At 42.5% G+C, this 15,355-nt stretch overlaps 1 protein-coding gene across 1 annotated transcript in view; it reads right to left on the bottom strand.

Moving 5' to 3' along the window:
- Positions 1-15,355, bottom strand: part of RMDN2 (regulator of microtubule dynamics 2) — a 390,609-nt gene that overhangs the window by 147,945 nt on the left and 227,309 nt on the right. Inside the window, exon 8 of the mRNA XM_053711902.1 lies at positions 9,946-10,044. Within this exon, the coding sequence (XP_053567877.1) occupies positions 9,946-10,044 (99 nt within the window). The remainder of the gene's footprint in view (positions 1-9,945; positions 10,045-15,355) is intronic.

The following is a 15,355-nucleotide window of genomic DNA, read 5'->3' on the forward strand; positions in this document are numbered from 1 at the left end:
TCTAAACGTTTAGATTTAGTATCAAGAGGACCAGAATCCTCAATTTCTAATGCAATTAGGACTTCTTTAAGTAAAGAACAAATAAATTCCATTTTAAATAAATATGAAGATTTATCAGCATCAACCTCTGAAACAGAATCCTCTGAACCAGAAGAATCATTAGAATCAGAATGATGATGTTCATTTAAAAATTCATCTGGATAAAGAGAAGTTTTTAAAAGACTTTTTATGTTTACTAGAAGGAGGAATAACAGACATAGCCTTCTTAATAGATTCAGAAACAAAATCTCTTATGTTCTCAGGAACACTCTGAACATTAGATGTTGATGGAACTGCAACAGGTAATGGTATTTTACTAAAGGAAATATTTTCTGCATTAACAAGTTTGTCATGACATTTAATACAAACAACAGCTGGAGGAACAGCTACCAAAAGTTTACAGCAGATACACTTAGCTTTGATAGTTCCAGCACCAGGCAGCGATTTTCCTGAAGTATCTTCTCACTCAGATGCAACATGAGACATCTTGCAATATGTAAGAGAAAAAACAACATATAAAGCAAAATTGATCAAATTCCTTAAATGACAGTTTCAGGAATGGGAAAAAATGCCAAAGAACAAGCTTCTAGCAACCAGAAGCAATGAAAAATGAGACTTAAATAATGTGGAGACAAAAGCGACGCCCATATTTTTTTAGCGCCAAATAAGACGCCCACATTATTTGGCGCCTAAATGCTTTTGGCGCCAAAAATGACGCCACATCCGGAACGCCAACATTTTTGGCGCAAAAGAACGTAAAAAATTACGCAACTTCCGGCGACACGTATGACGCCGGAAACAGAAAAGATTTTTTGCGCCAAAAAAGTCTGTGCCAAGAATGACGCAATAAAATGAAGCATTTTCAGCCCCCGCGAGCCTAACAGCCCACAGGGAAAAAGTCAAATTTTTTAAGGTAAGAAAAAATGATTGATTCAAATGCATTATCCCAAATATGAAACTGACTGTCTGAAAATAAGGAATGTTGAACATCCTGAGTCAAGGCAAATAAATGTTTGAATACATATATTTAGAACTTTATAAAAAGCGCCCAACCATAGCTTAGAGTGTCACAGAAAATAAGACTTACTTACCCCAGGACACTCGTCTACATGTTGTAGAAAGCCAAACCAGTACTGAAACGAAAATCAGCAGAGGTAATGGTATATATATAAGAGTATATCGTCGATCTGAAAAGGGAGGTAAGAGATGAATCTCTACGATCGATAACAAAGAACCTATGAAATAGACCCCGTAGAAGGAGATCATTGCATTCAAATAGGCAATACTCTCCTCACATCCCTCTGACATTCACTGCACGCTGAGAGGAAAACCGGGCTCCAACCTGTTGCGGAGCGCATATCAACGTAGAATCTAGCACAAACTTACTTCACCACCTCCATAGGAGGCAAAGTTTGTAAAATTGATTTGTGGGTGTGGTGAGGGGTGTATTTATAGGCATTTTGAGGTTTGGGAAACTTTGCCTCTCCTGGTAGGAATGTATATCCCATACGTCACTAGCTCATGGACTCTTGCTAATTACATGAAAGAAAGAGAGGGGGAGAGAGACAGCAAAAGAAAGGGGGAGAGAGACAGCAAAAGAGAGGGGGAAGAGAGCAAAAGACAGGGGAAAAGAGAGCAAAAGAAAGGGGAGAGAGAGAGCAAAAGAGGGGGGATAGAGAGAGCAAAAGGGGGGGGGAGAGAGCAAAAGAGGGGGGTAGAGAGAGTAAAAGAGAGGGGAGAAGTAGAGCAAAAGATGGGGATAGAGAGAGCAAAAGAGAGGGAGAGAGACAACAAAAGAGAGAAGGGAAAGAGCGAAAGAAAAGGGGGTAGAGAGAGTAAAAGGGTGGGGGGGGGAGACAGCCAAAGAGAGGGGGAAAGAGAGCAAAAGAAAGGGGAGAGAGAGCAAAAGAGGGGGAATAGAGAGAGCAAAAGAGGGGGGATACAGACAGAAAAAGAGAGGGAGAGAGACAGCAAAAGAGAGAGGGGAGAGAGCAAAAAAGGGGGAGAGAGAGAGTAAAAGAGGGGGGTTAGAGAGAGCAAAAGAGAGGGGGAGAGATAGTGCAAAAGAGAGGGGGAGAGAGACAGCAAAAGAGAGGGGAAGAGAGAGAGCAAAAGATGGGGGATAGAGAGAGCAAAAGAGTGAGGGGGAGAAAGAGAGCAAAAGAGAGAGGGGTGAGAAAGAGAGCAAAAGAGGGGGAGATAGAGAGAGCAAAAAAAGGGGGGATAGAGAGAGCAAAAGAGGGGGGATAGAGAGAACAAAAGAGAGAGGGGAGAGACAGCAAAATAGAGAGGGGAGAGAGAGAGTAAAAGAGCGGGATTAGAGAGCACAAAAGAGAGGGGAGAGATAGAGCAAAAGAGAGGGGGAGAGAGACAGCAAAAACACAATTTATGCTTACCTGATAAATTTATTTCTCTAGTGGTGTATCCAGTCCACGGATCATCCATTACTTATGGGATATTCTCATTCCCAACAGGAAGTTGCAAGAGGACCCACAGAAAAGCTGTTATATAGCTCCTCCCCTTCCTACCATATCCAGTCATTCGACCGAAAACAAGCAGAGAAAGGAGAAACCATAGGGTGCAGTGGTGACTGTAGTTTAAATTTAAAAATAACCTGCCTTAAAATGACAGGGCGGGTCGTGGACTGGATACACCACTAGAGAAATAAATTTAACAGGTAAGCATAAATTGTGTTTTCTCTAGTAAGGTGTATCCAGTCCACGGATCATCCATTACTTATGGGATACCAATACCAAAGCTAAAGTACACGGATGAAGGGAGGGACAAGGCAGGAACTTAAACGGAAGGTACCACTGCTTGTAAAACCTTTCTCCCAAAAATAGCCTCCGAAAAAGCAAAAGTATCAAATTTGTAAAATTTTGAAAAAGTATGAAGTGAAGACCAAGTCGCCGCCTTGCAAATCTGTTCAACAGAGGCCTCATTTTTAAAGGCCCAGGTGGAAGCCACAGCTCTAGTAGAATGAGCTGCAATCCTTTCAGGGGGCTGCTATCCAGCAGTCTCATAGGCTAAGCGTATTATGCTTCTTAGCCAAAAAGAAAGAGAGGTTGCCAAAGCCTTTTGACCTCTCCTCTGACCAGAGTAAACAACAAACAAAGCAGATGTTTGCCGAAAATCCTTAGTAGCTTGTAAGTAAAACTTTAAAGCACGAACCACGTCCAAATTGTGTAATAGACGTTCCTTCTTTGAAGAAGGATTAGGACACAAGGATGGAACAACAATCTCTTGATTGATATTCTTGTTAGATACCACCTTAGGTAAAAACCCAGGTTTGGTACGCAGGACTACCTTATCAGAATGAAAAATTAGATAAGGAGAATCACATTGTAAGGCAGATAACTCGGAGACTCTACGAGCCGAGGAAATAGCTACAAAAAAACAGACTTTCCAAGATAAAAGTTTTATATCAATGGAATGAAGAGGTTCAAACGGGACTCCTTGAAGAAACTTAAGAACCAAATTTAAGCTCCATGGTGGAGCAACAGGTTTAAACACAGGCTTGATTCTGACTAAAGCCTGACAAAATGCCTGAACGTCTGGAACATCTGCCAGACGCTTGTGCAAAAGAATAGACAGAGCAGAAATCTGTCCCTTTAAGGAACTAGCTGACAAACCTTTTTCCAAGCCTTCTTGGAGAAAAGATAATATCCTAGGAATCCTGACCTTACTCCATGAGTAGCCCTTGGATTCACACCAATAAAGAAATTTACGCCATATTTTATGGTAAATTTTCCTGGTGACAGGCTTTCGTGCCTGTATTAAGGTATCAATGACTGACTGGGAGAAGCCACGCTTTGATAAAATCAAGCGTTCAATCTCCATGCAGTCAGTCTCAGAGAAATTAGATTTGGATGGAGGAAAGGACCCTGAAGTAGAAGGTCCTGTCTCAGAGGCAGAGTCCATGGTGGAAAGGATGACATGTCCACTAGGTCTGCATACCAGGTCCTGCGTGGCCACGCAGGCACTATTAAAATCACCAATGCTCTCTCCTGCTTGATCTTGGCAATCAGTCGAGGGAGCAGAGGAAACGGTGGAAACACATAAGCCAGGTTGAAAGACCAGGGCGCTGCTAGAGCATCTATCAGCGTCGCCCTGGGGTCCCTGGACCTGGATCCGTAACAAGGAAGCTTGGCATTCTGTCGAGATGCCATGAGATCCAGTTCTGGTTTGCCCCAGCGATGAATCACTTGTGCAAACACCTCCGGATGGAGTTCCCACTCCCCCGGATGAAAAGTCTGTCGACTTAGAAAATCCGCATCCCAGTTCTCTACACCTGGGATATGGATAGCTGATAGATGGCAGGAATAAAACTCTGCCCAGCGAATTATCTTTGAGACTTCTAACATCGCTTGGGAACTTCTTGTTCCCCCTTGATGGTTGATGTAAGCCACAGTTGTGATGTTGTCCGACTGAAATCTGATGTACCTCAGAGTTGCTAACTGAGGCCAAGCCTGAAGAGCATTGAATATCGCTCTTAGTTCCAGAATATTTATTGGAAGGAGAGACTCCTCCTGAGTCCACAATCCCTGAGCCTTCAGGGAGTTCCAGACTGCACCCCAACCTAGAAGGCTGGCATCTGTTGTTACAATCGTCCAATCTGGCCTGCGAAAGGTCATACCTTTGGACAGATGGACCCGAGATAGCCACCAGAGAAGAGAATCCCTGGTCTCTTGGTCCAGATTCAGTTGAGGGGACAAATCTGTGCAATCCCCGTTCCACTGACTGAGCATGCATAGTTGCAGCGGTCTGAGATGTAAGCGTGCAAACGGCACTATGTCCATTGCCGCTACCATTAAGCCGATTACTACCATACACTGAACCACCGAAGGGTGCGGAATGGAATGAAGAACCCGGCAGGAATTTAGAAGCTTTGATAACCTGGACTCCGTCAGGTAAATTTTCATTTCTACAGAATCTATCAGAGTCCCTAGAAAGGAAACTCTCATGAGTGGGGATAGAGAACTCTTTTCCTCGTTCACTTTCCACCCATGCAACCTCAGAAATGCCAGAACTACGTCCGTATGAGACTTGGCAATTTGGAAATTTGACGCCTGTATCAGGATGTCGTCTAAATAAGGTGCTACTGCTATGCCCCGCGGCCTTAGGACCGCTAGAAGCGACCCTAGAACCTTTGTAAAAATTCTTGGGGCTGTAGCTAACCCAAAGGGAAGAGCTACAAACTGGTAATGCCTGTCTAGAAAGGCAAACCTGAGAAACCGATGATGATCTTTGTGTATCGGAATGTGAAGGTAAGCATCCTTTAGATCCACTGTAGTCATATATTGACCCTCCTGGATCATAGGCAGGATGGTACGGATAGTTTCCATCTTGAATGATGAAACCCTGAGGAATCTGTTTAAGATCTTTAGATCCAAAATTGGTCTGAATGTTCCCTCTTTTTTGGGAACCACAAACAGATTTGAGTAAAAACCCTGTCCTTGTTCCTCGTTTGGAACTGGATGGATCACTCCCATAACTAGGAGGTCTCGTACACAGTGTAAGAATGCCTCTCTCTTTATCTGGTTTGCAGATAATTGTGAAAGGTGAAATCTCCCTTTTGGGGGAGAAGCTTTGAAGTCCAGAAGATATCCCTGGGATATAATTTCCAACGCCCAGGGATCCTGAACATCTCTTGCCCACGCCTGGGCGAAGAGTGAAAGTCTGCCCCCCACTAGATCCGTTACCGGATAGGGGGCCGTTCCTTCATGCTGTCTTGGAGGCAGCAGCAGGTTTTTTAGCCTGCTTACCTTTGTTCCAGGTCTGGTTTGGCTTCCAGACCGCTTTGGATTGAGCAACAGTTCCCTCTTGTCTTGCATTAGAGGAGGTTGATGCCGCACCTGCCTTGAAGTTTCGAAAGGCACGAAAATTAGACTGTTTGGCCCTGGATTTGGACCTGTCCTGAGGAAGGGCATGACCTTTTCCTCCAGTGATATCAGCAATGATCTCCTTCAAACCAGGCCCGAATAAGGTCTGCCCCTTGAAGGGAATGATAAGCAGCTTAGATTTGGAAGTCACGTCAGCTGACCATGTTTTAAGCCATAGCGCTCTACGCGCCTGTATAGCAAAACCAGAATTCTTAGCCGTTAGTTTAGTCAAATGAACAATGGCATCAGAAACAAAAGAATTGGCTAGCTTAATTGCCCTAAGTTTGCCAAGTATGTCATCCAATGGAGTCGCTACCTGTAAGGCCTCTTCCAGAGACTCAAACCAGAACGCCGCAGCAGCAGTGACAGGGGCAATGCATGCAAGGGGCTGAAGGATAAAACCTTGTTGACAAAATATTTTCTTAAGGTAACCTTCTAATTTTTTGTCCATTGGATGTGAAAAAGCACAACTGTCCTCGACAGGGATAGTAGTCCGCTTTGCTAAAGTAGAAACTGCTCCCTCCACCTTAGGGACTGTCTGCCATAAGTCCTGTGTGGTGGCGTCTATAGGAAACATTTTTCTAAAAATAGGAGGTGGAGAGAACGGCACACCTGGCCTATCCCATTCCTTAGTAATAATTTCTGTAAACCTTTTAGTTATTGGAAAAACATCAGTACACACCGGCACTGCAAAGTATTTATCCAGTCTACACAATTTCTCTGGCACTGCAATTGTGTCACAGTCATTCAGAGCAGCTAAAACCTCCTTTAGTAACACGCGGAGGTGTTCAAGCTTAACTTTAAATGTAGAAACATCAGAATCAGGTACTCTGCCTGAGTCAGAAACATCACCCACAGACTGAAGTTCTCCTTCTTCAGCTTCAGCATATTGTGAGGCAGTATCAGACATGGATCTTAAAGCGTCAGTATGCTCTGCATTTCGTCTAACTCCAGAGCTATCTCGCTTACCTCTAAGTTCAGGTAGTCTGGCTAATACCGCTGACAGGGTATTATCCATGACTGCCGCCATGTCTTGTAAAGTAAACGCTATAGGTGCCCTTGATGTACTTGGCGCCATTTGAGCGTGAGTCCCTTGAGCGGGAGTCAAAGGATCTGACACGTGGGGAGAGTTAGTCGGCATAACTTCCCCCTCATCAGAATCCTCTGGTGATAAATTTTGCAAAGACATAATATGATCTTTATTGCTTAAAGTGAAATCAGTACATTTGGTACACATTCTCAGAGGGGGTTCCACCATGGCTTTTAAACATAATGAACAAGGAGTTTCCTCTATGTCAGACATGTTTATACAGACTAGCAATGAGACTAGCAAGCTTGGAAAACACTTTAATTCAAGTTAACAAGCAATATAAATAAACGGTACTGTGCCTTTAAGAGAAACAAATTTTGTCAAAATTTGAAAAACAGTGAAAAAAGGCAGTTACACAAACAAAATTTTTACAGTGTATGTAATAGGCTAACAGAGCATTGCACCCACTTGCAAATGGATGATTAACCCCTTAGTTCAAAAAACGGATCAAAAAAACTACAGACATTTTTTAACAGTCCCAGCAAAGTGCCACAGCTTTACTGTGGCTCCTACCTTCCCCAATAAATGATTTTAGGCTCTTTAGAGATGTCCTGTAGCATTCAGGGGACTCCTAAGGAAAACTGGATGTCTCAGTCTGTAATTTTAACTACGCAATAAAGTGCTAAAATAGGCCCCACCCACTCATATTACAACAGTGGAAAGCCTCAGGAAAATGTTTCTAGGCAAAAATAAAGCCAGCCATGTGGAAAAAATTAGGCCCCAATAAAGTTTTATCACCAAGCATATATAAAAAAACGATTAAACATGCCAGCAAACGTTTTATATAGCATATCTATAAGGGTAATACCCCTGAGAGTAAGCATGATACTAGTCGTTATTAAATCACTGTATTCAGGCTTAACTTACATTTATCAGGAATTAGCAGCATTTTCTAGCATTTCCAATCCTAGAAAAAATCATAATTGCACATACCTGATAGCAGAATAAACTGCACGCCATTCTCCCTCTGAAGTTACCTCACTCCTCAGACATGTGTGAGAACAGCAATGGATCTTAGTTACAACCTGCTAAGATCATAGAAAACTCAGGCAGATTCTTCTTCTATCTCTGCCTGAGAAACAATAGCACAACTCCGGTACTATTGAAAATAACAAACTTTTGATTGAAGAAAATAAACTAACTATTTTTCACCACTTTCCTCTTACTACCTCCATGCGCGCTGAGAGTTGCAAGAGAATGACTGGGTATGGTAGGAAGGGGAGGAGCTATATAACAGCTTTGCTGTGGGTCCTCTTGCAACTTCCTGTTGGGAATGAGAATATCCCATAAGTAATGGATGATCCGTGGACTGGATACACCTTACTAGAGAAATAGAGGGGGAGAGAGACAGCAAAAGACAGGGGGGAAAGAGAGCAAAAGAAAGGGGAGAGAGAGAGCAAAAGAGGGGGGGATAGAGAGAGCAAAAGAGGGGGAGAGAGACAGCAAAAGAGAGGGGGAGAGAGAGAGCAAAAGAAAGGGGGGAGAGAGAGAGCAAAAGAGGGGGGATAGAGAAAGCAAAAGAGGGGGGATAGAGAGAGCAAAAGAGAGGGGGGAGAGAGAGAGCAAAAGAGAGGGGGGATAGAGAGAGAGCAAAAGAGAGGGGGGATAGAGAGACAGCAAAAGATAGGGGGAGAGAGACAGCAAAAGAGAGGGGGGAAAGAGGGCAAAAGAAATGGGAGAGAGAGAAAGAGAGAGAGAGAGAGAGAGAGAGAGAGAGAGAGAGAGAGAGAGAGAGAGCAAAAGAGGGGAGATAGAGAGAGCAAAAGAGGGGGAGAGAGACAGCAAAAGAGAGGGGGGAGAGAGTAAAAGAAAGGGGGGAGAGAGAGCAAAAGAGAGTGGGAGAGAGAGAGAACAAAAGAAAGGGGGGGAGAGAGAGAGCAAAATATGGGGGGATAGAGAGAGCAAAAGAGAGGCAGAGAGACAGCAAAAGAGAGGGGGAGAGAGCAAACAAAAAGGGGGGAGAGAGAGAGTAAAAGAGGGGGTTAGAGAGAGCAAAAAAAGAGAGGGAGAGAGACAGCAAAAGAGAGAGGGAGACAGCGCAAAAGAGAGAGGGAGAGAGCGCAAAAGAGAGGGGGAGAGAGAGAGCAAAAGAGAGGGGGGAGAGCACAAGAGAGAGGGGGACCGAGAGCACAAAAGAGAGGAAGGAAAAGAGAGGGAGAGATAGAGAGCAAAAGAGAGGGGGAGATAGAGAGCAAAAGAGAGGGGGAGAGAGAGAGCAAAAGAGAGGGGGCAGAGAGAGCAAAATAGAGGGGGGATAGAGAGAGAGCAAGGGGTGGAACCGCTGTACTGCAAAAAATGGCCCATGTACACGGGCTTTATGACTAGTATTTAATAATAGAAGTATATTGGAAAGTTGTTTAAAATTGCATGCTCTGTCATTAAAGAAAACATTTGGGATTCATATTGATTTAAGAGGGAAGCTCGATGTTTGCAGGATATGAGTGATTCAAAGTAATTGAAAGTGATCAAAAGCACTAAAAGCACTTTTACTTAGTTCATATCCTGAAACCCCCCAGCAAGTACAGTACTTGAATGAAATACAGAGCATGGCAAATAGGCCAGTTATTTGCATTTAACAGAAAACACAGCTTCTTGTGGAATGCCAAAGTGAAGCAGGCAAGCTAAGATTGGAAGTTGCTTAGTATGTGAATGAAAAGATCTTAATATCATAAGTAGGAAGGGTTTGTAAATGGATGAAATATTACTTTTTAAATTGTTAATTATAGTTGCTAAATATATTTGTAATATACTACTATTGGAGAAACATCACCTAAATAAAGTAACTTTGTAATGTGATTTTGCTAAGTACAGTGAGTGTAGACTTATTACATTTTACATATATATATAAACATATAATTCACATATAATGCACTTAATCTTCTTGTAATATGGTCAATTATTAAATCTAGTGATCTCTTTTAATACAATACAAACCTTCAGGAAATTCTGTAAAGCTTCTTGTATTGTTGCAGCTGGAGGATTCCCAAAAAGAGTAGCAGCAACTTTTCGCTCAATCCATGATAACTGGGAAACCTTGTAAAGAGAAGAAAAATGTCAAGTTATAGCTCAATAGAGTCTTTTCTTAACCCCTTAACGACCGTAAGATACCCTGTACGTTTCAAGTAACAAGTGGTTTTCAGGGCAGTAAGATCACACTAGTTGCCTGTGATACCCATTCTATTACACAACTAGAATCCCAAAAGAACAGGCTACGTAGGCAATTGAAAAGTAATTAAAGGGACATGAAACCCAAAATTTTTCTTTCATGATTCAGATAGAAAATACATTTTACTTTTTATGATCAAATTTGCTTCATTTTCATGTTATTCTTTGTTGAAGAGATATCTAAATAGGTGACATGCACATTCTGGAGCACTGCATAACAGGAAATAGTGCTGCCATCTAGTGCTCTTGCTAATGTGTAACATTGTAGCAAAACTGCTGCCATATAGTACTGCAGACACGTGCACACTCCTGAACTTACTTTCCAGCTTTTCAACAAAGGATAACAAAAAAAACAAAGAAAATGTAATAGTAGAAACTCAAAATGAAATCCCCATAAAATGGTGAACAATAATAAAAAATGTGCTTGCTTTATCTATAAAAATGTGAAAGGGATTTTGACTTTTAAAGGGACATGAAACCCACATTTTTTATTTCATGATTTAGAAAGAGCATGCAATTTTAAACAACTTTCTAATTTACTTCTATTATCTAATTTGCTTCATTCTCTTGATATTCTTTGCTGAGTAGCATATCTAGATATGATCAATAGCTCCTGATTGGTAGAAGCACATAGATGCCTCGTGTGATTGGCTCACCCATGTGCATTTCTATTTCTTCAACAAAGATTATCTAAACAATTAAGCAAATTAGATAATAGAAGTAAGTTGGAACGTTGTATAAAATTGTATTCTCTACCTGAATCATGAGAGACATTTTTTGGGTTTAGTGTCCCTTTAAGGCCCTTTTAATTTCAATTGCCACTTTTTTTTAGTTAAACTAAATGTAATATTTTTTGCAAATATGTCTCAATGAAATATGTAAGTTAATAAAACAGCTGAGCTTATACTCTAATAATAGTTCTTACTACATGACTAAAAGCAGATAATAAAACAATTGGAATAGATTATGCAAGGTGTAAGGAATAAGGTTTCCACCCAAAAGCCCAGTTTACCTTATAGAAAAGGATAATATATAGTAAAGATTTATTTATAATCAATTAAAAGGACAGCAAACCCCTTTCAAATTTACTTTATTTTTGGATTTGCTTTGTTCTTTTGGTATCCTTTTTTAAAAAGCATGCCTAGGTAGGCTCAGCAGAAGCAATGCATTACTGGAAGTTTGCTGGTGATTGGTGGATGCACATAGATGCTTTTTTTAATTGGCTCACTAGATGTGTTTAACTAGCTCCCAGTGCACTGCTGCTCATGAGCCTACCTAGGTTTACTCTTTAACAAAGTATACCAAAAGAACAAAGCACAATTGATAACAAAAGTAACTTTGAAAGTTGGTTGAAATCGCATATTCTATATGAATCATGAAAGTTTAATTTTGACTCTAATGTAAATTAAATCTGTCCTTTTACATTTGAAGAACTGTTATTCTATTTAGTTTTATTATAAACAGTGACAATTGAAGTTAATTTAAGAAAACGAACAAGTTTAGAAGTATATTATAATTTTTACTTAAATTTTAGTTTTTTGACTGCACATTTTGAAAATATCTTATAGTATGATAATTAAAAAAAAACAGAATTTATGTTTACCTGATAAATTACTTTCTCCAACGGTGTGTCCGGTCCACGGCGTCATCCTTACTTGTGGGATATTCTCTTCCCCAACAGGAAATGGCAAAGAGCCCAGCAAAGCTGGTCACATGATCCCTCCTAGGCTCCGCCTACCCCAGTCATTCGACCGACGTTAAGGAGGAATATTTGCATAGGAGAAACCATATGGTACCGTGGTGACTGTAGTTAAAGAAAATAAATTATCAGACCTGATTAAAAAAACCAGGGCGGGCCGTGGACCGGACACACCGTTGGAGAAAGTAATTTATCAGGTAAACATAAATTCTGTTTTCTCCAACATAGGTGTGTCCGGTCCACGGCGTCATCCTTACTTGTGGGAACCAATACCAAAGCTTTAGGACACGGATGAAGGGAGGGAGCAAATCAGGTCACCTAAATGGAAGGCACCACGGCTTGCAAAACCTTTCTCCCAAAAATAGCCTCAGAAGAAGCAAAAGTATCAAACTTGTAAAATTTGGTAAAAGTGTGCAGTGAAGACCAAGTCGCTGCCCTACATATCTGATCAACAGAAGCCTCGTTCTTGAAGGCCCATGTGGAAGCCACAGCCCTAGTGGAATGAGCTGTGATTCTTTCGGGAGGCTGCCGCCCGGCAGTCTCGTAAGCCAATCTGATGATGCTTTTAATCCAAAAAGAGAGAGAGGTAGAAGTTGCTTTTTGACCTCTCCTTTTACCGGAATAAACGACAAACAAGGAAGATGTTTGTCTAAAATCCTTTGTAGCATATAAATAGAATTTTAGAGCGCGAACAACATCCAAATTGTGCAACAAACGTTCCTTCTTTGAAACTGGTTTCGGACACAGAGAAGGTACGATAATCTCCTGGTTAATGTTTTTGTTAGAAACAACTTTTGGAAGAAAACCAGGTTTAGTACGTAAAACCACCTTATCTGCATGGAACACCAGATAAGGAGGAGAACACTGCAGAGCAGATAATTCTGAAACTCTTCTAGCAGAAGAAATTGCAACTAAAAACAAAACTTTCCAAGATAATAACTTAATATCAACGGAATGCAAGGGTTCAAACGGAACCCCCTGAAGAACTGAAAGAACTAAATTGAAACTCCAAGGAGGAGTCAAAGGTTTGTAAACAGGCTTAATTCTAACCAGAGCCTGAACAAAGGCTTGAACATCTGGCACAGCGGCCAGCTTTTTGTGAAGTAACACAGACAAGGCAGAAATCTGTCCCTTCAGGGAACTTGCAGATAATCCTTTGTCCAATCCTTCTTGAAGGAAGGATAGAATCCTAGGAATCTTAACCTTGTCCCAAGGGAATCCTTTAGATTCACACCAACAGATATATTTTTTCCAAATTTTGTGGTAAATCTTTCTAGTTACAGGCTTTCTGGCCTGAACAAGAGTATCGATAACAGAATCTGAGAATCCTCGCTTCGATAAGATCAAGCGTTCAATCTCCAAGCAGTCAGCTGGAGTGAAACCAGATTCGGATGTTCGAACGGACCCTGAACAAGAAGGTCTCGTCTCAAAGGTAGCTTCCAAGGAGGAGCCGATGACATATTCACCAGATCTGCGTACCAAGTCCTGCGTGGCCACGCAGGAGCTATCAAGATCACCGACGCCCTCTCCTGATTGATCCTGGCTACCAGCCTGGGGATGAGAGGAAACGGCGGGAACACATAAGCTAGATTGAAGGTCCAAGGTGCTACTAGTGCATCCACTAGAGCCGCCTTGGGATCCCTGGATCTGGACCCGTAGCAAGGAACTTTGAAGTTCTGACGAGAGGCCATCAGATCCATGTCTGGAATGCCCCACAGCTGAGTGACTTGGGCAAAGATTTCCGGATGGAGTTCCCACTCCCCCGGATGCAATGTCTGACGACTCAGAAAATCCGCTTCCCAATTTTCCACTCCTGGGATGTGGATAGCAGACAGGTGGCAGGAGTGAGACTCCGCCCATAGAATGATTTTGGTCACTTCTTCCATCGCCAGGGAACTCCTTGTTCCCCCCTGATGGTTGATGTACGCAACAGTTGTCATGTTGTCTGATTGAAACCGTATGAACTTTGCCCTCGCTAGCTGAGGCCAAGCCTTGAGAGCATTGAATATCGCTCTCAGTTCCAGAATATTTATCGGTAGAAGAGATTCTTCCCGAGACCAAAGACCCTGAGCTTTCAGGGATCCCCAGACCGCGCCCCAGCCCATCAGACTGGCGTCGGTCGTGACAATGACCCACTCTGGTCTGCGGAATGTCATCCCTCGTGACAGGTTGTCCAGGGACAGCCACCAACGGAGTGAGTCTCTGGTCCTCTGATTTACTTGTATCTTCGGAGACAAGTCTGTATAGTCCCCATTCCACTGACTGAGCATGCACAGTTGTAATGGTCTTAGATGAATGCGTGCAAAAGGAACTATGTCCATTGCCGCTACCATCAACCCGATCACTTCCATGCACTGAGCTATGGAAGGAAGAGGAACGGAATGAAGAATCCGACAAGAGTCTAGAAGTTTTGTTTTTCTGGCCTCTGTCAGAAAAATCCTCATTTCTAAGGAGTCTATTATTGTTCCCAAGAAGGGAACCCTTGTTGACGGAGATAGAGAACTCTTTTCCACGTTCACTTTCCATCCGTGAGATCTGAGAAAGGCCAGGACAATGTCCGTGTGAGCCTTTGCTTGAGGAAGGGACGACGCTTGAATCAGAATGTCGTCCAAGTAAGGTACTACAGCAATGCCCCTTGGTCTTAGCACAGCTAGAAGGGACCCTAGTACCTTTGTGAAAATCCTTGGAGCAGTGGCTAATCCGAAAGGAAGCGCCACGAACTGGTAATGTTTGTCCAGGAATGCGAACCTCAGGAACCGATGATGTTCCTTGTGGATAGGAATATGTAGATACGCATCCTTTAAATCCACCGTGGTCATGAATTGACCTTCCTGGATGGAAGGAAGAATAGTTCGAATGGTTTCCATCTTGAACGATGGAACCTTGAGAAACTTGTTTAAGATCTTGAGATCTAAGATTGGTCTGAACGTTCCCTCTTTTTTGGGAACTATAAACAGATTGGAGTAGAACCCCATCCCTTGTTCTCTTAATGGAACGGGATGAATCACTCCCATTTTTAACAGGTCTTCTACACAATGTAAGAATGCCTGTCTTTTTATGTGGTCTGAAGACAACTGAGACCTGTGGAACCTCCCCCTTGGGGGAAGTCCCTTGAATTCCAGAAGATAACCTTGGGAGACTATTTCTAGCGCCCAAGGATCCAGAACATCTCTTGCCCAAGCCTGAGCGAAGAGAGAGAGTCTGCCCCCCACCAGATCCGGTCCCGGATCGGGGGCCAACATTTCATGCTGTCTTGGTAGCAGTGGCAGGTTTCTTGGCCTGCTTTCCCTTGTTCCAGCCTTGCATTGGTCTCCAAGCTGGCTTGGCTTGAGAAGTATTACCCTCTTGCTTAGAGGACGTAGCACTTTGGGCTGGTCCGTTTCTACGAAAGGGACGAAAATTAGGTTTATTTTTTGCCTTGAAAGGCCGATCCTGAGGAAGGGCGTGGCCCTTACCCCCAGTGATATCCGAGATAATCTC

This window comes from Bombina bombina, chromosome 4 (assembly GCF_027579735.1).
Source record: "Bombina bombina isolate aBomBom1 chromosome 4, aBomBom1.pri, whole genome shotgun sequence".
NCBI classification, from domain to species: Eukaryota; Metazoa; Chordata; class Amphibia; order Anura; family Bombinatoridae; genus Bombina; species Bombina bombina.